General features: G+C 43.4%; 4 protein-coding genes across 4 annotated transcripts; 1 reads left to right on the top strand and 3 right to left on the bottom strand.

Moving 5' to 3' along the window:
• Positions 1-76: 76 nt before the first annotated feature.
• On the bottom strand, positions 77-3,274 carry LOC308116263 (uncharacterized protein). Its single transcript, XM_080474343.1, has 4 exons — positions 2,919-3,274; positions 2,732-2,796; positions 1,852-1,945; positions 77-1,770 (listed from the first exon to the last, which is right to left on the bottom strand). The coding sequence occupies exons 1-4, from the start codon at positions 3,118-3,120 to the stop codon at positions 704-706; spliced, it is 1,428 nt and encodes a 475-aa protein (XP_080330469.1). The 5' UTR covers positions 3,121-3,274; the 3' UTR covers positions 77-703.
• Positions 3,275-3,959: 685 nt separating this feature from the next.
• Positions 3,960-10,067, bottom strand: LOC308118101 (uncharacterized protein). The gene is made up of 3 exons (XM_080477347.1): positions 9,522-10,067; positions 6,570-7,889; positions 3,960-5,926 (listed from the first exon to the last, which is right to left on the bottom strand). Exons 1-3 carry the CDS (start codon positions 9,754-9,756, stop codon positions 5,139-5,141), a joined length of 2,343 nt encoding a protein of 780 aa, XP_080333473.1. The 5' UTR covers positions 9,757-10,067; the 3' UTR covers positions 3,960-5,138.
• A 576-nt stretch (positions 10,068-10,643) lies between these two features.
• Positions 10,644-14,002, bottom strand: LOC308118094 (uncharacterized protein). The gene is made up of 2 exons (XM_080477335.1): positions 13,594-14,002; positions 10,644-12,537 (listed from the first exon to the last, which is right to left on the bottom strand). The coding sequence occupies exons 1-2, from the start codon at positions 13,808-13,810 to the stop codon at positions 11,588-11,590; spliced, it is 1,167 nt and encodes a 388-aa protein (XP_080333461.1). The 5' UTR covers positions 13,811-14,002; the 3' UTR covers positions 10,644-11,587.
• A 3,419-nt stretch (positions 14,003-17,421) lies between these two features.
• calr3b (calreticulin 3b) lies at positions 17,422-21,935 on the top strand. Its single transcript, XM_080470176.1, has 9 exons — positions 17,422-17,632; positions 18,014-18,115; positions 18,755-18,958; positions 19,051-19,145; positions 19,235-19,444; positions 19,537-19,650; positions 19,748-19,891; positions 19,980-20,072; positions 20,197-21,935. The coding sequence occupies exons 1-9, from the start codon at positions 17,536-17,538 to the stop codon at positions 20,404-20,406; spliced, it is 1,269 nt and encodes a 422-aa protein (XP_080326302.1). The 5' UTR covers positions 17,422-17,535; the 3' UTR covers positions 20,407-21,935.
• Positions 21,936-23,451: the final 1,516 nt, after the last annotated feature.

The raw sequence follows: 23,451 nt of genomic DNA, 5'->3' as shown, positions 1-23,451 counted from the left end.
ATAGAAGATTCAAGTTTCAATAAAAAGTGAAACAAAAAACAAGTTTTTGTGGGAATTTTCTTTTCTTTTTTTTTTTATGAAAGATAATAACAAGCAAAAGTCAAGCAGGGTTGTTTTTTCTTTTTTTCTTTCTTTTCCAAACCAATGTTTACATTAAAACATGGACCTGAGAGGTACTTTGATGGAGATGAATGAAAAACCCTCCAGTGGGGGAGGGGGTGGGGGGGATGGTACTTTGTGCTTCGACGGTTTCAGTACTGAGACGGAGTAAGGCTTGTTTCTACATAGCTCGGACATGACAGCTGATGAGCGACAATCTGGATGGAAGCAGGTTTACTGTGAAAGGACAGCTCTTGATTGAAGACTCCACATTGAACACCTTGGAGGGTTGGTTTTTTTTTTTTGGGAGATTTCTAGCTTTGGAAGTGTCCCAGGAGTACAGACTTGTGTGAATAATGGGCCAACTGAATGTCACATGTTGATCTTTGTTTTGTTTTTGTTTTTAAAAAAAAAAAAAAAAGAAGAAGCAAACGTCTTAAAATCCATCCAGATGGATTTTGCATAGGAAAATATGCATTAATTACAAAGGTCGGCAGCAACGCTTTACCGAGATAAATATCGCAACCAAAGAAAGCTGCCGCCTGTCGCCGTTTTCATTTGGTTTTGTCAAGTGTCAAGCGCGTCCCTCCGCACGTCTCGGGCCTCAGCTGTACGTGTGGATGATTCGGTGGCGTTTCAAGTGGTGCATGAGGATGAAGGTCTTCCCGCACTGCGAGCAGCTGTACGGCCGCTCCCCGCTGTGCGTGCGCTGGTGGACCCTCAGGCTGCTCTGCTGTGTGAACCGCTTGCCGCACTGCCCGCAGCCGAACGGCTTCTCGCCCGTGTGCGTGCGGTGGTGGATGCTCAGGTGGGACGAGCACTGGAAGCTCTTCCCGCACACCGTGCACCAGAACGCTCGCTTCCTCTTGTGGCTCTGCTGGTGCAGCTTGTACTGGTGCAGGCGGCTGAACGTCTTGCCGCACTGCGAGCAGGCGTAGCCCCGGGCCACGCCGGAGAAGGGCCTGTGCGGGTTGAGGTGGTGGAAGCTGCTCGGCGTGAAGGCGTTGTGCGAGTGAGTCACCCCCGGCCGATCGCCGGCGGCCACGTCGCACTCGGAGTCTTCGTCCGGCTGGCTCAGATGAGCGGCTTGCGAAGGGTTCCGCTGCGGGTAAATTTGTCCCTTCATTTTTTCTCGTTGCGAGACGCCGTCTTGTTGTCGGGACTGAAAGCAGGACGACTGTGGGGCGTCCTTCTGATAGTCGCTGTTGTAAACGCCGTTGCACAGCCTCTGGGAGGGCGACTGCTGGACGCCCGCTGACTTTGTGGTGTTGGAAACTGCGTTTGCGTCTGAATTGTCTCCGAAAGTGTTGGAATACTCCTCCACCACACTGGAAAAGTCCGGGAAACCGGTTTCAATGTCATTACCTTCAATTATGGACGACCACAGCTGACTCTCCCTCTCGTCCATGGAGAAGTCGGCGGCGAGCTGAGTCTGTTTGCCCACGTTGTGCTGGCACCGCTCCTGTCCGAAGGCCAGTCGGCTCTCCTCCTTCTCCATCTTGACTGTGAACTGAAGGCCACCGATGTCGACTGCGTGCTGGGAGGAGCTGAACGAGTCGCTGAAGTCCGAAGCCTTCTGCCTGGACGCCTCCGACCGGGACAGCTGCTGGTTCTCCTCAAACTGCTGGCTCTCGGGACCACTGGCGGGATTCGGGTATGCCACAGCGGGGCCTGGGAGCGAGTGAGAGGTGTCAGCAGACTGAATGCCGGTGTACGGAGTCAAAACGTGCAAATACAAATTCTTTAACTCACCAATTGTTCCAGAAGATTCGCTGATCCACAGGCCCTCATCGGGACTCTCTTCTTTAATCGTGAAGGAAACAGTGGCATCTTCGATCTCTGGGTACTAGATCAAAAAATAAAGATATTTACTTTGAGGAGCAAAATATCAGGTCTGGGACACAACTCCTCACCGCGACAATATCCTTGCAAAAACATGCATTTGTGGTCTATTAGTGACTCTAAATATCCCGTAATGTGTTATTGGGATGGAGCCAAGTGGTTTATGTTGGTTCTGGAGTTTGCAGGTCCTCCCCGTGTCTGTGTGGGTTTAATTCCGACAGTCCACAAACATGCATGTCAGGTTAATTAGTGACGCTAAATTTGAGTGTCTGTCTCTCTGCGTTTGCCCTGTGATGGACTTGTAACCTGCCTTCGCCCATAGTTTTCCTGGGAATGGCTCCAGAGCGACACGACCCTGAACAGGATAATAGAGGACGGAGGGATGAACCTTAAGGAAAGCAATTTTTTTCCCATTCTGGATAAACTGGGTTTACAGCTATTCTGAGCCTACACAGAATTGGATATTGCACATTTCTGTTGTTTTCTTTTTTTTTTTACTTCTATTTGGAACATATTTCCCTGATTATACTGTCTATTTTCTTATTTTGGGTGATATACGTATACATAAACTAGGAGGGCGGGTGAGAAGGAATTCCAATTCTACTGTGTGTCTTGTACGCACAGTAGAATTGACAATAAAGCTCAGTTTGACTTGACTCCCTTCACCTAAAGTCATCCAGAATTGGATCAAGCTGGTATAAACATCTGGATGGTGGAAGATCATCAGTGTGAAACATGTACTGTAATGTTAGTTGTTGCAAGTTTCACCGCTGGGTGAAGAGACACAGACCTTCATATCTCCTGCAGGATGTGGGCAGCCGCTGCCTCCATCACTTCCTCGATCCATGTAGTTTCCTATATAAAACATAGAGAGATCAATTATGATATTTATTTTTTATTTTTTTAATTTCTGTGCAGTTTAAAGCCTGGGCAGGGTGGTGGTGCTGCCACACACAGAACATAAAGCAGCATCTCACCCAGCTGCAGCTGAGCGTTTCTCCTCTCCATCATCAGCAGCTTCCTCTTCAGCATCTCGTTCTCGCTCTGCTTGCGGGAGATTTCCAGATGCAGAAAAGCACATTTGTCATCGACCAGCTTGGAGATCTCTGCCACGGCTGCCTTCACCAGGACCTCCATGATGGAGGATAACTGTGTCTGGAAGGGGATGCACGTCGCCATGTTGACTCATACGGGAGAAGGGAAACACATAAAAGCTCCTTTTGACTGGATAGTTCAAAAAGACAGGCGAGAGGAACCGACGCAGTGCGTGTGGGTGAAAAAGAGGGTTTACATCCCTGCGTGTTTTCTAGCTAGCTGAGCCTTTCTTCCGTATGGCGGAGGGGTTTTACCGTAAATACTGAAGCAGAGGCGCAGTGAGAATTCAGCCGCCGCGATGCAGACATTAATAATAATAATAATAATGATAACAATAATAATAATAATAATAAAATGATAATGATAATGCTAATAATAAAACAAGTAATAATTTGAATATATAAATTATTGTGAATATTATGATTATTACCTTCCGCTTCGATCGGTTTCATATGCGTTTGCGGAAAAACATTCAATAATCAAATATTTAAAATTCCAAGAACAAAAATAGCAAGTGAAGCAGTTTATACTCAGGTATCAACTGCTCTTTTATTTTAACCATTTCAATATTTTATAATATGGAATTAAAAAAAATATTAAAATAACCAAATAGTCAGACATTTTTATTAGAAGCATTAGTAGTTGTATTATTATTAATATTTGTAATGTATTAACTGATTTTATGTATTTCTTTGTAAAGCACTGTGAATTGATTTGTCTGAATGTTTCTCTGGTACATAAATTTACCTTGCATCAGCATCATCAGTAGTAGTGGTAGTAGTTTTAGTAGTTTTTAATATGAGTAATAGTATTATCATCATCATCATTTGTAGTAGTAGCAGGGGTAGTAGTGAGAAAAACATCTGATGTTGTGAAATATTGTAATATTTCTCATGAAATGGAACATTGAACTCCAGACCCATCCCTCAGTAATGTGAGTTTATTCCATTTAAAAAATACATTTTAAAAAAAGGTTCAATTTTAATTGTATTCATCTTTTCAAACATAATGCAAAATACAATATTAACAGTGAGCCGTGCTACACTGACTGTGGCTATCAGATTGACAGTAAAACTTATAAAGTAATACATCTGAATGAAAAATAAAGGGAGGAAATAATTCCATCTCAGACAGTTTTGAACAGTACCGTGGGAAAACGTTCCCGTGAGAAAAATGGAGGCACTCACACCGGATCAGAACGAGTTACGAGGCAAGAAATACAAAGCTTTCTTCTCTTTTTTTTTTTCTCAGAATCTTAATTGACTCTTCAAGTGTACAGGAGAGAGACACCGAACAGTGTGATTAAGAGTGCTTCGACTCAACAGGATGGAGGTTTTAGTTTTACAGTTGTCCACACTGGAAATAAATGCAAAACTGATTTATTAACCGTCAAACTAAAGCAGCTTTTACTAACTTGTAACTATAAAATAAATATCAGTCCTTAAACTTTTTGACAGTTTTGTGTCCAAAGGCATCCCTGAAGGACTTCAGCTATGTATGAAATATTGGCATGATACTGAAATCACAATTTAAATGCCTTTTAAAAAAAAAAAAAAAATTAACTGTTTCCCCAGCAGCTCTGGAGGTATTCCGAGGTACAGTGCAGGATTACTTTCATTCAGTCTTCAACATTGTTTTTCAAAATCTTTCTTTTGAATTAATATTTTAAACAGCTTTTACATTAAACTCAAAGTATCGTTCCTAGAACAGTAATTCCATGTGATTTGTCCACGTGAGCACAGTGAAGACAGTCCATTCAAATCGGATTATGTGACGGTGATCGAGTGCCGTTTAAAAGGACACTCCACATATTTGGTTTCTCATTGTACTGATTGTGTGACGAGCAGCCGTGTTCACGGTCCCTGCCAATAACGCTCAGTCATTTTTAACAAAATAACTTTTTGTTCCCCCACAAAGTGGCAAATGGAGAAGATTCAAGTAGCAGGAAAACACTTCATTTTTTGGGAACTTAAAAAGTCAGACAGATTCCTTATGTCTATTGAAAATAAGAAAGCGCAAAACACCTAACCAATACTGCAAATAAAATAAATATTACATAACAGGTAGTTCTTAATATGTACTGTGGAAATCCTGTTGAAAGATCATTTCTCCTGCTGTGGATGGTACAAATGGTTTTTGTCTACGTGCAGTTTAAGGTGCAGCTTCAGGATGCCCATTTGGTTGAAAGTCTTGCCACAGATCTCGCAGCTGAGCGACTGCTCCGCCACTTTCTCGCAGTGGTGCCTTTGGAACATATCGAAACTCACAAAGCTTTGGCCGCAGTTGGCACAGATGAAACTGTTGTGCATGTCGGCGTCACAGTTGTCCTGCTGGTCGCCGGCCTCGGTTATATTAAAGCTGAAGATGCCTCCGTGGTGAGTCCCGTCACTCAGGGCGCCGTAATCGTCCAGAGCCGCCGCGTGGAGGACGTTTTGATCGCGTGGCTCCGGTGCCAGATTCATGTCGGAGGAGCTCGGCTGCATCCCCATGACCGAATACTGATCCTGTTCTTTGACGTCCACGAAAGTCAGATCCTTGCTTGGTGACATGTATCCCAGCTGCTCATTAGGATGATATTTGACGTCCTGTAGTAGCACGCAGACGGGCTGTTTAGGGACGCCGTTAGTCTTCTCTGTCCCGGACGTCCATAGCTGGCTTTGGTCGGCTCCTCCCCCGCTGTCCTCGGTGCCCGCCTGACTCTGAAAAACCTCCTTTGGTTCCAGTTTGACCAGCACCGGTTCTTCCGGGATCGTCTCGCGGTACGAATGGCCCGGTAACTGCTCCTCTAACGCCGTCAGTCGGCTGGCGGGGGCCGCCAGGGGGTCCCGCTGCTTGTTATCGGATATTGTAAACATCATGTGGTGCGTCTCCAGGACATCTGCGGTTTCACCTTGTGAGAGGAAAAGAAAACTGTATTAAAAGTGAGAATTCACTTCTTTCGGTAAATACATATTGAGGGATGCAGATATGCATCTCTTAACTTCATCTATACAACTTTATCTTTAAGAACACAGTCTTTGCATGTTTTGCACATTGGAGAAAAAAACTAGGACCGTTTGATACACAATAATAATATGATTTACAATAAATGAAAACACATTAGTAGATGTTATTATCTTCTCTTGGGATTTCTTCTTCCAGAACATTGAAGCTGCATCAGGTTTTTTTTGTTTGTGTGTGCATCTGTATCTGCGGGTATTACTTCTGCCCGGTGGCCACCGGATATAATTTGACTTTCCACATGTTTTTCTTTACATTTTTGTTGCTTGTGTGTCTTTTCTTCCTACACGATGCTCGGTAAGCTCTCTCTCGACACACTTTCTGACCTCAACCACGAACATCGACCTAGTGCACCGACATCAGAGGCAGTGAGGCTTCATCTGAACGACTAAATATGTTGACAAACAAGGCAGAATTAATACATCGAAACTAAATTCATGGAGGTTCAGTCAGTCTTTTGCAATGCCGATATTGTGACAAACAAGCAGATTCTATTTCTTTGCATTGTCATTGAGCCTCGGTTCACGTCTCACCGTTTCTGTGCGTCTTCATGTGACTCTTCAGGCTGCTCTTCTGGTTGAAGCACTTCCCGCAGATGTGGCAGCCGTACGGCTTCTCCCCCGTGTGGATTCGTAAATGTCTCTCCAGGTGACCGGCTCGCTCGAACACCTTGCTGCAATACGAGCAAACGAAGCATTTCTTTGGTTTGATCCTGGGAAAGGACCAACTTCTCTGTTGGGGGTGATTCAGCGAGGACTCTCCGATGGCACGCAGGTTCGCTTCACTCGGCATCATCAGAGCGTCCGGCGGCCTGTAAGGTGTCTGTGGGTCCACGTTGTTTTTCAGTTCTCCGTACGGTTTCCCCGGGAAAGAGAAGGTGCTGCAAGATGCCTCGACAGGCGGTGGGAGCAAATGGGTGATCCCGGGATACGACGTCCCGCTGTGGAGAAAGTCCGCGCCGCTCAGCTCCGGGTTGTTCTGTAACCTGGACATCCACTGCTGGTTGTCTCGCTGGAATGTGGAGAAGTTCTCGCCCAGGTTGCCGGCTGCTTCCCTTGTCGGCTCGTTTCCTCCGTGGAACACTGGTTGCGTTATATTTTCCTCCGCGGGCTCGGACTTTACCTGCACGGGTGTTGGGAGAGGGTCTTCCTTCTTTGGTGGAACAGTGTCATCCGCTGTGGCCTCAGCTTTGGCCTGGCTCTCCGGCGCCGGGAGATCTGTGCTGATGTGAGGATTCGCCTCGGGGATCTGCTTGTGTTCGGGCACTGGGAGCTCAGCTGGCCTGGACTGATTCTGTCTTCTGTGAATATTCATGTGCTCCTTGAGGGTGGACTTCTGATTGAAGCGCTTCTCGCAGATCTCGCAGCGGTAGGGTTTTTCGCCCGTGTGGATTCTCTTGTGCCGCTCGAGGTGCCCGATGCGCTCGAAATATTTGCCGCAGTACGGACAGAAGAAGCCCTTCTTGAAAATGAGCCTCTTTGCCGTCCTCCTCCGCACCATGTTACGATGCAGGCTGTAGCCCAGCAGCCCTCGGCTGAAGGGGCCCTGCTGGAGCCCGCCGGAGCTGCCGCCGGAAACGCTCAGCCCGTTGACCAGCGAGGACTCGGGGCCGCACGACAGGGAGCTCGCCCCGAGATTCAAGTAGTCCATGTTGCTGCCTTCAGTTTCATTTGTCGCCGTCCATTGGCCTCCCTCGTACAGAGTCAGACCTCCACCGAGTTTGCCTGGCGGCCTCGGGGTCTCCTCACTTCCTCCTTCAGCAGGTTCACATTTCACCTGCACGGCGCTGTTGCTCTCCTCAGGAGGCACCTTCTCCAACAAGTTCCTCTCGTCACCCGTGCAACTCGGAATTTCTGTGGAAACACAATGGATTTGCGGAATTGTAAGTCATTTCTGAGTAACCGTTGAAAGTTCTCACATTCTGATTCAGTTCTCTGTTTAATATCAATCGTCACGTAAATATCAATTTACACTATATAATATATATTAATTGATTCTGGTGCATTTTCCCCATGAAGATTCAGGTTTTCTGTTAAGTGTAAGGTCTACCAGTTCCAAAAGGGAACCGTACTAATTATTAAAATGATAGCATTTTAGCAAATTAATGTTGTTCATGTCAATACTTGGTAATTGGCATTCATCTGGGGATTTTTGGTTTTGAATATTTAGATCCAGCAGGCATCATTGTTGACAAAGCATATGTTCCAGTTATTAAAAATGCATTTCAGATAGTGTTTGCTTTGTATCCTGGTTTGATTTAAGATGTTAGGACATTTTTGTGACTATAACTCTGTGGTCCATTTGTTTGATTATTATTATTTCTTGTTGTAGGGCCACATACACAAACAAACCCAAACACCCACATGCAATCTGCCTTTACCTCCCCGGCTACCATAAATCAAGAAGTAACATCGTAGTCCTGGGAGTCATTTATGTTTCCTGACTGACAGCCAGTTGTTCAGGAATTCTGGGATTTTCTGCTTCTGCAAGAATTAGGGATAAAATGTATTAATTAATCAAGTTTTCTTTTCATTTCTGTCATGTTCCATTTAGAGAGTTCATCTTTTGACCCATGTATATTACACATGTTGATATCGCAATTGTGAATTTGTGAATTGAGTGTGTGAAACACCGTTTGTGATATTAAGCCATTTACAGTAACAATTGTGCCTTCGTGTCACAAACTATATTTGAATAAAATGGCTACAATTGACAGGTCTCGAGTCAAACACTGAGATGCACCGAAAGTTGCTTTAGAGTCAGTAACATGTCTTTGGACAGTGAAAAGGGGAAAATCCATGCATGCACAGGCAGAACTCGCAAACTGGACACAGTAAGGTGATCAAGCCGGGGCAGCTGACCAAAGACCTTTTTACTGATGGAAACCATATGCTAGGAGAACTTGTCATTAAATCGAACTATAGATGAGCTTATACAACTGGCTGTGATTTGAGGAGACATTCATTCTGGCTCATTCTAACATCCTCATATCCTCCACCTCCAGGCGCTATTTATAATCAAACCGCTTAGTGCACCTTGATGTAGTTTATCTGATGTTAATTATGTTTACTTCTTTATTTTTTTTTTCTGGGTTAAGCTGCTGAACTCAGCAGACTGGTTGGTATGAATGGGAAAAGTTACATCATTCGCAAAACACTTTGATTTATGAAAGCTGCAGGACTTCACCATCTATAGTATAATAAAGTATCTGACAAAGGGGTCAGAGAGGTGCTCTACTGCTGGAGGATTTTTCACAACCTGGCAACACAGACGTCGTTCTCCTCATGTGTGCGTCAGAGATGTCATGGATATCACCATTTAATCCTACAATAATCCCTTCAGGAAACCGCTATTTCTTTATCTAAACATCTGAGTCCTCCATCAGTGTATGGATGAGGATGAGACCTGTGTGTTAGAGCTTGTTGCCATGTTACAGGGCGGATCTGCAGTGTTTTGGTGTAGTTTTGAGGAGACTTTGGACTCACCGTCCCTCCCGTGCTGGGGTCGCAGGCTCCCCGCATGCTGCGTCGCCCGCAGCTCCCCGTGCAGCACCTCGATGTTGCCCTTCAGCTTCTTGATCTCGTTGTCCCGCTGACACATTTCCAGCCGTAACACCACCATGCCATCCTCCACGACCTGGGCGATCTCGGCCACGGCTGCCTTGGACAGGGCATCAATCACGGAGGCGATCTGGGCTCGCAGGGCGACGCCGCTCAACATGGTCGCAAGGCTGGGAGTGTCGAAGCAGACGACGGGGCTCCAGCCCCCCGGGGAGCGACACGAAGCTGAGCCGTAGGGCCGCGGGCTGCACCCCCGAAGCGGCCAGGTGTTTCAGCTGGGTGGTGTTGTCAACGTTCAGCCAGCAGCAGCTAACTGATGCAGACCGCGATATAAAACTCGGTATAAGCGAACACCCCTGAGCGCTGTTCATACAAAAACTGTTTTCTTTAAAGGACAAACGTAACACGTTGGTTGTGTTTTGGCTGCTCGAGATGTTTCCGTGTCAACAGGAAGACGCAACTTTCTGAATCAAGGAGTACCGCGCGTGCGCAGTATGCTCACAGTCGATAAACCTCTGCGCATGCGTAACACGACTGGTCTGGCTGCTTCACTAAAACACCGACACAGCTCTATCTCGCGGCATGGCATGAGAACTACAGCGCCTTGAACATTTCCCTTTTCTAAAACAAAATTCAAGGCTGAACATCAACTTTGGCATAACAACACACTTAAATGTATATAGAGAACAAATCTCTACAGACAGATTTAAATGAAGCTGAGAAAGAGACACACATCTTCATTATGACACACAAAAATCGTCTTAATAGTTGTTTTTTTTGCTCAAGATGAAGAAAAAGTACTGAAACTGAAGCTGAAGTACTCTCAGAACAGTTTTTCAAAGTCCATTTAGAATCATCGATTAGCCTAAACTGTTTTTTTTTGTTTTTCTGGGGGTGGGGGGGCGGGGGGTAGGTATGGGAGGGAGCTGCAGGAAAGTCACATACAAGGAGAACATGCACACTTCAAATAGACCAAACTTCAGTTCTCTCATTTTTGTCTGCCCAGTGTTAGCTTTCAGATTATAAAAAGTCATCAAGAACAAGGAGCACGTTTATAAGTTTATTATAAAAAAAAATAAATTGCAAGATTCTTTCTCCACCAACAAACAATCAATTGGGAAATCTTCAGTGCATAAAGTGCACTGCAAAATAAATACAGAGACTGGAAGTGGACTGCAGCTCGTTTTCACAAAACAAAAAGCAGCAGGCACACAATAATGGTGAAAGTGTAGTTAGAAACCATGAGCAAACCGGCAACGTACACATTAAATAATCAAAACATTGAAGATTATTGTATAAATTCTCAATAAAACATAATCTATCACACAAAATGTGTTTAATGCTGGAAAAATGACCAGCCAACGCCAAAAAGTACAGAGTTTTACGGCAGGTTTCCTTCCTGATGCAACCTGAGGGGTTCAAAGCTTTGCTCAGGGACCCAGTGATGACCCCAGTAATCTAAAGCAGGGGCGTCAAACACAAGAGGCTCGCAAGAGGCTCCAATCTGGCCCAACCACCAAGCAAATCAAAAAAATTCTTTTTTAAAACACTGGAGAGAAGTGGAGACAACACTGAGATGTCGTGATGCTGCCAAGAAAGAAACTAGCATTAGCCTCAAAGCCATAAATCTGTAAAAAAACAAAAACATGCATAACACAACAGCTACAGAGTGAATGTATCATTAAAATTGGCTTTGTGTTGATGTAGTTTTTATTAGCAACTTTATGGTTTCAGCAAAATATTCCATTTTCATCACGTATACTCTGCACCACAACAAGGAAAAACGTAAAAGATTTGAAGGTCTTTTGGACACTATTTTACCGGTCCAGCCCACTCAAGATGAAATTAGGCCGTATATGTCCCCTAAACTAAAATGTGTCTGACACCCCTGCTTTACAGCAACTTGATCAAACAATAGTTTTCATCAACAAGTACAATTAGTACAAGTGGAAGCCTTTTTTTCATTCCTTTAACTGCAACTCAATCGATATCTAATACCCCTGCAGGTGAATCTCCTGATGGATTTTGAGGTTTCCCTGGACGGTGAAGCTCTTCCCGCACTGCTTGCAGCTGTACGGCTTCGTGCCGCTGTGGAACCGCTCGTGTCTCAGGCAGTTGTCCTGCCTGGAAAACATCTTGCCGCAGATTTTGCAGCTGAACGGCCTCTCCCCCGTGTGCACGCTCTGGTGCGTCTTCAGCCGCGTCTTCTGCGTGAAGGACTTCCCGCATTCCAGGCACCGGAAAGGTTTGACGGCCTGGTGGGAGGCCTTGTGTTCCTCCAGCTGAGACAAGCGGAGGAAACCCTTGTTGCACACAGCGCACGCGAAGAGTTTGTGACTGGATCGCCAAACGCTTGTCGGCCTTTTCGCCCGCAGGTTGTTCCTATGATGGCGGTAATCCTCGGTGTGTAAACTCAGTCTCTGTGCGGGAGGCATCGCCGGCGACGGGCCGGCCTGCTGCAACGCGGACTGCAGGCACTTGTCCGGACCGAAGTGAGGATGCGAAACGTGTCTGAACTGTTCGTTTTGAGCCGACTCCGAGGTGACGCTTTTCATACACGGAGAGGAACTCCCCATTTCCAGTTTTACGGGCACACTCAGGCAGTCGGCAATGATCTCCTGCGCTGTAATGGTCTGAGGATCGAAGGAGCCGTCCGCGTTACAGGGAGCAGAATACTGCTCGGCGTGAGAGGGGAACATCTGAACGTGCTGCTGCGGCATCGCGACCGAAGCGGCCCAGAGCGAGTCCTCCTGCTGCGCCGCGCCGAAGTCCGCCGTCACCGCGCCGTCTTTAGTTTCCATGGCGGCGACTTCGTCTGCCGGCTCGGGTTTCACCACCAGCCGGATGTTGACGCTCTCGTTCGATCCGTCCGGAGGCGGCCAGAGCGAATCAGCACTTCTGTGTTCGAAGAACATGGTGTTTGTCTCCTGATCTACTTTGTCTGAAACAGAAAAGGAAAAAGAAACAGACGGGAGTCGTCAACACAGTGAGAGTCAGGAAGTACAATAAACACGGCTTTTCACATTCTGGTTACTGCTGGTTGCTTTCAAGTCTGAGAGAAGGAGGAGTTGCATATAACTTAAATTTGTACTTGTACCAATATCTGAACTGTAATGATCGAAGTTTTTGATTTGTTTATTGTCTAAAAACGAACTCACTCACATTGAAAGTCGGGTTTAAAGTCATTCTACTGGTGCAAAGAGTCAAGTGGATTACTTTTGTGAATATTGATTTAGAGCAGAGCTGCTGCTCTTGACTGAGGCTGATCCATGTGTGCTCATGACAATACGTTCATGTTCGTGCCTTGACCAAAGAACACAGTAGATAATCAATTATCATTAAGTACCAGTGGTGACTCAATTTACAGTTTTGTGAGAATTCCGGGACACAGATTGATAACTGCTTTTCACAAAGTGACTTTAACTTTTTACAGGGCACATACTGGAATATTCAGAGGATGTAAATGTTCAGTGCTCTTCTGCAAATGCTCTTATGACTGTAATCACATGCTATGCATGATTCAGCAGTGAAGCTTCATGTGTTGTTTGCATAAATCAGCTGATTTGCAAGAGGAAACGTGGAAGTCCTGGTGGCGCCGACGGTAATAAGAGACTGATTGCAATTGTTAAAGAAGCTTTACCAGAACTACTTCATCTGAGTAGAAAACTGAAAACAGTCCCAGTATTAGACTGAAGTGGAGATCCCAATTAGCTATGGCTGCTGGAGTGACACAGATTCCTTTATGGAATTTAGGTTTTTGGAGAAATGTCCTGAACAGTCCTGAATCCACAGAGACAAACACCAACCCTGGAATGACTGCAGACTTTATGATGTGTCTTCAGAGGAGAAAAGCTCTTCCACAAACTCCACACAGGAGGTCCATCAACCCCGGGATTCAAACCTGGTACGAGGTCAGTGTGAGGTGAGAGTGCTCACCACTCCTCCACTGTATCCCAAACACCCTGATCCTCAGTGTTGACCCCCTGCTGGTCCTCACCTTTCTGCAGGATCGCCTCCTGAGCTTTGCAGAGTTCCTCCTCCATCACCTTCAGACTCCTCCTGAGCTCCTGGATCTCGCCGTCCCTCACACAGATCTCCTTCCTCAGCACCAGCCCGCCATCCTCCACCAGCTTGGTGATTTCTGCCACCGCGGCTTTGGCCAGGACGTCCATGATGGCAGCGAGCTGCGAGCCGAAGGAGCCCGGGAAAGACATCCTGAGAGCGGTCAAACACTCCGCGATCCGCCGCTGCTGGTGGCTCTGCGGCTCCAGGGCGGTTTGTTTAGAGGCACGTCTGTTAAAAGTCTTCTCTTAATGCGGTCATCCTAACCAGGCCTTCTTTGTGGAAAGCGACCATCCGAGCATAAACAACCTGCCTGGAAAAATCAAGCTTGACAAAACGGAAGTGACGGAGTGCCGTAAAACGCCCAATAAACAGGAAAGAAGAATTCTGTTGTAAACATCCGCCTATTAACAAAAGCATTTACTTCCATAATTCTAGCCAGATACACAGAGTATTGTGCTTTAATTTTCTCTCTCTTTTTTTTTTTTTTTTGACTGGAAAGGGACCTTACTGCTCTGGCTTTTTTATTCCCTCTCCTCCCTCTGTCTTAATATTTGCAAACATTTGTACTAATTGCACATTCATTACTTTTGATTTGTTTCTTAGTGCTTCACATTCTATATTCTAATTAAAATAGCATTATTTGATCTTCAGTACTGATCTTTCCATAGAATTTGTTTGTTTGTCTCTTGGTTAACAAGTATAAACTATGTCATATGTATTTATTCATTTATTAATTAATTAATTAATTTATTTATTGGTTGATTTATTTATTTATTGACTGATTGATTGATTGATTGATTGATTGATTGATACTTTGTCTGTCTGTCTGCCTGTCTGTCTATCTATCTATCTATCTATCTATCTATCTATCTATCTATCTATCTATCTATCTATCTATATGATGATGTGGATTAAAAGCACAAAAAATTGTAATATAAGAAATCCCTTAATTGTGGAATAATTGGGATTTTTACACTTTAAATCTGATTATAACTTAGCTGGTTTGTTTTACTAATTTGAAAAGTCGCAATTTAATGAAATTATGACAATTGATGCCCAAGAAATCTGGAGGATGCAGGTTGTTATTTCGGACAAGTTGTAATTCTTTGCTTGCACATCATGAAGTGACCAGAAAACTGTAGGAATGACAGTCTTACGAGAGCACTGGTTTTATTTTGTCCAAAGAGTGTACAAAAAAGTTCAGCACAACATGCAAATAGGCAGTTTATTTATTGAGCACACCGAGCGCTGCCCTTTGCATACAGGGCAAAGAGACAGAGATCCCATTTCTGTGTGCACATCTCAGCTGACCTCACCTGAACGACAAACATCTCCCATCGAGTAAAGTAAGCCCAAAAGAGATTATCCAAGCTTCTGTCGGTCAGTCGGAGGGTCTTCTGATCAGCTGCTCCACTCAGAGTGTTTTCTAGTGGATGACATGATGGACCTGCAGCATCCAAACAAGACCTTTGCTACACGGACCAGTTTCACTGTCCAGTTGTGTATTGAGGAGATACCTATCAGGGTGGGTGGGGGCTAATCGGATTTGTGCCTCTTCAATTGTCATTGTTTCTTACTGATGTTAATCTATTAGTATAGTTCTCTCTTTTAATGGTATTCCACAGAGGAAAATAAAAAAAAAATAAAAAAACAACCCTGAAAGTAATCTGAGTGGAAATTTTAGCGTTTGTATTTCTTTTTGTTTGTATCTGTTAAAAAAAAAAAGAAGAAAAGAATAAATGGTCCATTAGGATAATTGTCTTCCTTATCTGACTCATCTTGTTGTTTAAACCCTGATCTGCCTACTCATAGTAACTTTGCACTCTTGCGGTATTGACATTTAAATGTTTCAAAGGTCAGGAAAGGGTGTTAGGCCACTGTTAATCTATCCAGCTTGAGGCATCGAATGAACCTGTTCTGTGGACGTTTTCAAACTAAAGCTGAAGATCCACCTCTTCCCTGTGCAACTTGATTTTCATACTGTGATTATTGTCACTTTCCCTTTTATGTCCTTGATGTTGTCAAGCTGGTTTTAGACACAAGGATAAACAGATATAAGTACTATCACAACTAATCAAAGAAAGCATTGTAAAAAGGTCAAAGTGTTCCTGTTTTGTACCATTTGAGCTGATAATGTTTAATAGCTTGTATTTGACTGAAGTTGTTTGAGTAAATGTTGAGGGTCATTTAAAAAAAATAATGACATTACAGCTCTTTTAGGTAAGGCTATTCGTATAACTCACTAAAAAGAGGCTCCCATGATTCTCTGATGATTTTTGTTATGTTTCTTAAATTAATATATTACATAACATTTTATCTGTACTGTGTTTTTGTCTCATGGCTCGATATGTTCAACGTGTAAGAGTACTGACATTTTTAAGACAAAAAAAAGGTGCCATCTCCATTTGATAAAAAATCTCAACTTTTCAGAGGGAAACAAAATATGAAGCTTTGAGAATCAATCAAATATAAATTAAAACGTGTAAATTGAATCCTAAGCCGGTTACCTGAGCCGGTAACGCGTTACTCTCATATGACCACTTCTTTCAGTAACGAATTATCAAACACGTTACTATTTCCAAACCAGTAATCAGATTAAAATGACTTGCAGTCGCTGCACGCTCAATAAAAGGGGAATTAAAAGAATTAGGAGAATTAAAAGGTCACAAAGAGCCCGCAGGGCAAATAAATACAAAGATAAATAGTGAAACAACAGACTGCAACTACGTCACTGGGTAAATAAATACCAGTAATAGTAAAAATCTGATAATAAAAAGCCATGATTCAGATAGAAATACAACAAAGAATGAAAGTCAAAGATTATAATATGTATAAGCAGAGTGCAGGAGGGCAGGCGGTGATCAAAACTGAGTTTTTGGTAAAAACCAGTTGTCATTTTTATGTTGAGACCGTGGGTGGTGTTGTGTTGTGACAGCTGCTGAAAGTAACTAAGAGGTTACATGTGCTCTAACTTAGTTACTTTTAAAACCAAGTAATCCGTAGAGTAACTAAGTTACCTTTAGAGGAGTAACTCGTAATCAATAATCAGATTACTTTTTCAATATAACTGTGGCAACACTACTCCTGAGTTAGTTACTTTTCCACAGTGAAAGTGCAGCTTTCAACTCACATTACAGGTTCTCATTATCACTTGCTGCTAAGGAGTTTCAACAGAAGATAGTAGATTCATTTTTTATCTCAGCTTTTAAAACAAGATCATACTTTTTTATTGCATAGGCAAAGGGCAAGGGCCACTAAACTGGGCCATTAGCCCACCAATTGCAAATCACTACTCTAGACTGCTAAGAATTCATACTACACTTGCAGGTAGAGCTATTGAATGTTTTATGTTGTTTCTGTAACAGAATCCATCTATATTTCTTCAAGCAGGATGCATATCAAAACAATCAAATCAGGTCAACAAGGCTCGGCCATACTTCTTCCAGTCGACCTGCTATAGTTTTAATGTATTCTTTGAGCAACAAATTCACATATAGTTTATCTGTATACACATGTGATCTAGTAATCTAAACTGTGAGGTAAAGAGGGGGAATCCTGGGTGAACAGGGGTCAGATGGGTGGGTTGAACCGGCAGAACAGTGACAGGTGGGTGCACTCTGCTCTGCCGACTTTGGCGACCTCTGCTGGTCAGCCTGCGGAACTGCTCTTGAGGAAAGGCTCTGTAACGGACGAGTGTCTCGTGGTCCACTCTGATTGGTCCAGGCACGCGCTGCGCCCAGCCAATGGCGGGCAGACATCTGTTCGCCGGAGCCTCTCTGAAATATCGCCCCTCCGCTTCCGTCTGCGGATCATCGCAGTCCGTTTCTCGGCGCAGCATCGACCTCCGTGAGACCCGCGACGTCCAAGGTGGGAAATGGGAAAAATGCAAGTTTTGGCCGTGCTGGCGGTGACGCTGGTCGCGTGCTGCGTGCACGCGACGGTCTATTTTCGGGAGGAGTTCACGGACGGCGGTGAGTTTTCTTTTTCTTTTTTGGCTGAGAAACGTTGAAGGGAGCACGAGGTTAGCGTTGATTCATTAGGCTGGTTACATCGACATTTTTTCTAACTTATTCTTCTTATAAACGAGCCATTCGATGGTAAACACCACTGTTTTCGTGTTTTGAACTTATTAGCCTCAAAGCTAACCTGTGACATGTCCGTGTCATCCCTGAGGTTAGTAATTGCGGCCCAAGATGCAAGGAGAAAAAAAAAAAAAAAAAAAACCCTCAGCCAATCAAGCTAATTTAACCCTTCTCAGGTTTACGTTGAAGGTGGAATTGTCATTTCTCGTTCGCTAAATGTGGTCAATCTGTCAATTCTCTGCTCATTAAACACGTCATTTTCTTTTAAAGATGCATGGAAAAGTCGCTGGATGAACTCCAAACACAAGTCTGACTATGGAGAGTGGAAACTCACTGCTGGGGATTTCTATGGAGATGCTGAGAAAGATAAAGGTACATTTACTAAACCCGTGTGAAAAATCTCACACATTGATCAATACCTGGAGTCAGTCAAACGGTTTTTCTTTCAGGCAATACTGTCAGTGCATTGAATGCTACTTCCTCATTGGCTTTCTTAAAGAGTGGTTCAAGTGAAAGAGAAACTACCAACAAATTCATTTGCATTTACAATACAAAAAAAAAAACAACTGTCTGGTGAAAGCTTAAATCTATATTCTAAGTTGCCAAGGTCTCGACATCAAGATCCAGAATTTTTTGAGAAATTGCCCAATTTTGTCATGTATTGCTATTTCCAGGAGGTCTGAAGTGCCCGTGTTAAGATGGCCATTGATATTGCCTCATAACAAGGAAGTAAGAATCTTTTAAAACCTGAACAGCGACCTCCCCTTAGCAGGATTGGCCAGTTTCCCCTCAGTATTCTGCAATTACCCATTCATAAAACTTGAGCACTGAAAAATATTTAGGAAATATTCCAGTTAATTCAGAAACTGTTAATGTAGTACACATCTATACTCAAGCGCTCAAAACTCGATCTGAATGTCTCTTAATCAGCTCTTTAGATGTAAATAATTAAAAAGAAATGTTATTAGATCGCCAGCTCACTGTGAAATCTATTTTGTTCTTTCTCTTCAGGTCTGCAGACAAGCCAAGATGCTCGTTTCTACGCCACGTCTGCTCGTTTTGAGCCTTTCAGCAATGAGGGGAAGTCGGTGGTTATTCAGTTTTCAGTCAAACATGAGCAGAAGATCGACTGCGGCGGTGGCTACGTGAAGATCTTCCCCTCAGACTTGGAACAGACTGACATGCATGGAGAATCCACCTACTACATGATGTTTGGTGAGTTGTGGTGTGCACATGAAGTGCAGTAACAGCCAGACCTGGTTCCTGATGTTTAGTACAGCTATGAATTAAAAAATGTTTCCCCGTAGGCCCGGACATCTGTGGCTACAGCACCAAAAAAGTCCATGTCATCTTTAACTACAAGGGCAAGAATCACCTCATTAAGAAAGAGATCAAGTGCAAGGTAATTCGAATGTTTGTGTTTGAAATGCAAACTTTTATTTCTCCTCCACTTCAACTTGACCTAATCCTAATATCGAATTCTCTTTTCAGGATGACGAGCTGACCCATCTCTACACGCTGATCCTGAATCCAGACCAGACCTATGAAGTGAAGATTGACAACGAGAAGGTAGAATCAGGTAGTCTAGAGGAGGACTGGGATTTCCTGCCACCAAAGAAAATCAAGGACCCCGAAGCCAAGAAGCCCGAGGACTGGGACGACCGTGCCAAAATTGACGATGCTACTGATGCCAAGCCTGAGGTGAATAGTTTTGGTTTTGGAATTCTGCTGTGTAACATTCATTGGAAATGCAGGTTTGCAGAGAACTAATTTTAACTTTCGCTCCGCATTAGGATTGGGACAAACCTGAGAATATTCCAGATCCTGATGCCAAAAAGCCTGAAGACTGGGACGAGGATATGGATGGAGAGTGGGAGCCGCCGATGATCCCCAACCCCGAGTACAAGGTAAACTAAAACTTGACAATCATGCAAAGAGCGTTTATCAGCTCCTATTTGAGGGCCATTTTGATTTTTAGTGTCTCTTTGTCTTGCTGTATCACAGGGAGAATGGAAACCCAAACAGATTGACAACCCCGACTACAAGGGCCAGTGGGTGCATCCTGAGATCGACAATCCCGAGTACAGTGCCGATTCCAACATCTACAAGTTCGACAGCATTGGCGTTTTGGGTCTCGACCTCTGGCAGGTGAGAGAGAAAAATGTACATCTTTGAATAGTGACGTTATTGTAGTTTCCGCGCTTCATTTACCCTGCAACATGTCACTTTATCGCAGGTGAAATCTGGTACCATCTTTGACAACTTCCTGATTACCGACGATGTGAACGAAGCGGAAGACATTGGAAAGGAGACCTGGGGCGTGACAAAGGTGCGGAATTTATTTTTTTTTTTTTAGATGATGTGACTTATCTTTTGTGAAACATCACACACACATTATCTGTGAGGTGAAATATTTAAAATATGGTGGTCGCGTGAATGTTTCCGCCCGACAGGAGCCCGAGAGGAAAATGAAGCAGGAGCAGGATGACTTGAAACGAAAAGAGGAGGAGGAGAAGAACAAAGACCAGGACACTGAAGGTGACGAAGAAGAGGAAGACCTGGGGGAGGAGGAAGAGGAAGAGGAGGAGGATGACGACGCAAAAGAAGACGCTGAGGATGCAAATACTTTGGAGGAGGAAGCAAAGAAAAAAGATGAGCTTTGAGGAGGTGTGGCCAGAGAATTGTCTTACCTGCCCCTCCTTCAGAAACTCTGTCCTGCACTTCCCAGGGGTATTGTGGCTGCTGTGCATCCTTTCCCTGAGATCTGGACACAACCCGACACGGGAGTCTAATGTAGTAATTAGGGGAAAGGGGGTGTCCATGGACATGGTGTCTTTCATTTTGGTCATTGTTACCCCAGAACTACTGGATTGATTCTAAAGGTTTTCTGACTAAAGTTTTCCTCATTTTGTAATTACAGAGCTGTCATCTGCTGTTTTTTTTTTTGTTTGTTTTCTTTCTCCCCCCCCCCCCTTCTATCTACACTTGTGTGCTATTTTTCTGATTCTCTTTGGAAAGTGGTTGTCTGTTGGTGTTTAGACGGTAGATCTTTTTGAGATGATGCTAAACATGACACATGGGGGGGGGGGGGGTGAATTTATAAGAATCCATTCAGCTTTATCTCCATTGTTGAGTTTCTCGTCAAAGCCCTGTTAAACACAGCACATACAACACGTGAATCAAAATGACATAAATCCAGACTAATGTATGTAACTTATTTTGGTTTTCTGTGGCACTGACTTTTTTTTTTTTTCTTCATCTCCACACACTTTAGAGGAATATTTGAAATGATTCAGACATGAATGACTTGTCCATACAATCACGAATCTGGAGAGCCCCTGTTGTGATTCGAGAGGGTCACAGGTATTTTAATTGGACAGAGTGATATTGATACCAAACTTTTAATAAAAAGAACAGAAGTCCATTGTGTGGTTATATTGTGTATTTCCTATGCAACGTGGAAGTCTTTAGGGTTTATTCTCTCACTTGGGTAGTTAAACGTAAATGACTTAACTTTTTAATGCAGACGTCCAAGTCTGGAACATCATTGTTTTTTTGTGGGGATATTAAAAGATCCAGTCTCTTCTGCTGAACTTGACAAATACTCGTTTGAGTTTTACTAAGTAGACCTATTTGGAAAGAAGGCTGGAAAAACAAAAATGCATAGCTGACCTGTAGCACAGTTCACTAATCCTTTTCTCCCTGTGTAAACGCTGAATAACGATGAAACCTCATGTTTTATCGTCTTCTGCATCTGCATTCACGAAGCTATTAAAAAAATATAATTCTGAGGAGGAAAATGCGTTTAAAACTTCCCCAATAAAGTTTTTAATGCAATAACTTGAGATTTTTCATAAAACGTTTAGGAGTGGTTTACCTAGTTACTATGAGCCATGTAACTAATATAGTTACATGCTTGTCGGCACAAATCTGCCTCCTAACTCCACAAATAAGGTGAAAACCCAGCGCAGCTTTGGGGTTTTCTTCTGGCCTTGATTGCATTTGGTTCATGAGCACTTTGCCACATTGCTGAGATTTGAGGGAATAATCTTTCCTTTAAGTAGAATTCAGATAATGTTCCGTATCATAAAATTAAGCTTCTTTGAATGTTTGCATAGTCACTCCAATCATCCAGTCACAGAAGATCCAGTGACAATAAGCAACGTGAACCATAATAAAGACATGAATAATGAAAAGATAAACTCGTGTTTTGCTTTAGGAGTTGTCAGATAATTGAATTAATTAAGATTCATACCATTTGTAATAAATCTGTTTGGTGACATAATGGTGCCACAGTCTTTGGACCTTGTATGTTTCTCGGCCCATTTTAACCACGTTATGTTCAAAACACAAACTTCTTCTTGAAACCAACCAGTACTTGTGCACCTGACAACAATGCAATCTGGCGCTCGGACACAATGCATCATTAAATATGTGTTAAAAGTGTCTGTATTTTAATCACAGTTGGGATACAACTTTACAGCATGTGTGGTTCGTTATGCAGAAGAACGTGGTTGCAGTGCTCATCCTTCCCGATTCGATGGTTTGGACGTCTTCCTGCTCTGACACACCTTATTCAAATAGTTGAAAAACCTCCGCTGTAGCTTCACGGGAGCTTCCAGACATGTAAAACAGGCTAAATGTTTCTGGAGACATGGCGCGATAGCCCAGCCTTCGCCTGTTTTTTTCAAGTTAGAAAAATAACCTTTCTGCTTGTTTGTGAAAGTCGTCGTGAAAATGAGTGGTGTGTACAAACAAAATCCTCTTTGCAACGTGTTGAGTGTAAAAGCTGTGTGTTAAATACATTTCACCATGATGTGGACTCTTGGGGTCATTAAGAGTTTGACCTTCCGAGTTTTGTTTTCCATATTGATTTGTCCTCTCCCACACAAACCGGTTGTCAGGTGTGCTTGAAATAGGAGAGATGTGGACAAAAGTAAGACTCCTGTAAAACTCAGCACCAATGGACTGATGACTGAGGGACCGTTTTTTGCAGCTTGAATGATTTATTGACCCTTATGACACTATGGTGTCAGATTTCTATTGGCTCAGGGAACTGATCCAAGATGAATATTTATGACGCATTGGATAGATCGCAAGTCCACTGTCACGCCATTCATACCTGCAGGCAATTTAGAGTCACAAATGTCCTCCAAATGCTGAGAAAACAACAGGCAAACTCCACCATGGATATGTGAAAGAAGCAGCCTGAACTGCCCCATTTATTAAATTTCTACAATGAAAAATACTAAAATATCTTCACAGTAAAATCATTTAAACACATCATGTCCTACAATCTCTACTGATATTACATCCAGGGTTGAGTATTTCCTCATAAGAAATACAAAGGCGGCTTCACACATTGACTGACAGCCCTCTGAACCAATCACAACTGTGAGGATAACATCGTGTGGCCAATCACATTATGCCACCATTGAGACATAGACGCTCCTGCATGCAGACTGTTTATTATATTCAAAACAAGGAAAATACTGCAAGTACTAATTTTTGTGTGTGTGTGTGTGTGTGTGTGTGTGTGTGTGTGTGTGTGTGTGTGTGTGTGTGTGTGTGTGTGTGTGTGTGTGTGTGTGTGTGTGTTAACTGATTAAACACCTGAACTGTACTGATTTCTCATCATGCATTTGGTGAAGCAGTTGATCTCTCTCAGTTGCTTCATAACTTGTGTTACTTTTCTATCAGAATGTCAG

The sequence above is a fragment of the Lipophrys pholis genome (genome assembly GCF_963383615.2).
Source record: "Lipophrys pholis genome assembly, chromosome: 1".
Classification (NCBI taxonomy): domain Eukaryota; kingdom Metazoa; phylum Chordata; class Actinopteri; order Blenniiformes; family Blenniidae; genus Lipophrys; species Lipophrys pholis.
The sequence above is the reverse complement of the archived record's forward strand: the minus strand, read 5'-3'. Positions and strand labels throughout refer to the sequence as shown.

Coding starts and splice junctions, on each gene's coding strand:
- LOC308118101 (XM_080477347.1), bottom strand. CDS start 9,756: ATGTTGAGCGGCGTCGCCCTGCGAGCCCAGATCGCCTCCGTGATTGAT. Junction 7,890..9,521: donor ACCCCAGCACGGGAGGGACG/GTGAGTCCAAAG, acceptor GTGTTTCCACAG/AAATTCCGAGTTGCACGGGT. Junction 5,927..6,569: donor CATGAAGACGCACAGAAACG/GTGAGACGTGAA, acceptor TCCTCTCACAAG/GTGAAACCGCAGATGTCCTG.
- calr3b (XM_080470176.1), top strand. CDS start 17,536: ATGGGAAAAATGCAAGTTTTGGCCGTGCTGGCGGTGACGCTGGTCGCG. Junction 17,633..18,013: donor GGAGGAGTTCACGGACGGCG/GTGAGTTTTCTT, acceptor TTTCTTTTAAAG/ATGCATGGAAAAGTCGCTGG. Junction 19,445..19,536: donor CTACTGATGCCAAGCCTGAG/GTGAATAGTTTT, acceptor GCTCCGCATTAG/GATTGGGACAAACCTGAGAA.
- LOC308116263 (XM_080474343.1), bottom strand. CDS start 3,120: ATGGCGACGTGCATCCCCTTCCAGACACAGTTATCCTCCATCATGGAG. Junction 1,946..2,731: donor ATCCTGCAGGAGATATGAAG/GTCTGTGTCTCT, acceptor TTTTTGATCTAG/TACCCAGAGATCGAAGATGC. Junction 1,771..1,851: donor CGAATCTTCTGGAACAATTG/GTGAGTTAAAGA, acceptor ACTCGCTCCCAG/GCCCCGCTGTGGCATACCCG.
- LOC308118094 (XM_080477335.1), bottom strand. CDS start 13,810: ATGTCTTTCCCGGGCTCCTTCGGCTCGCAGCTCGCTGCCATCATGGAC. Junction 12,538..13,593: donor GGAGGCGATCCTGCAGAAAG/GTGAGGACCAGC, acceptor TTTCTGTTTCAG/ACAAAGTAGATCAGGAGACA.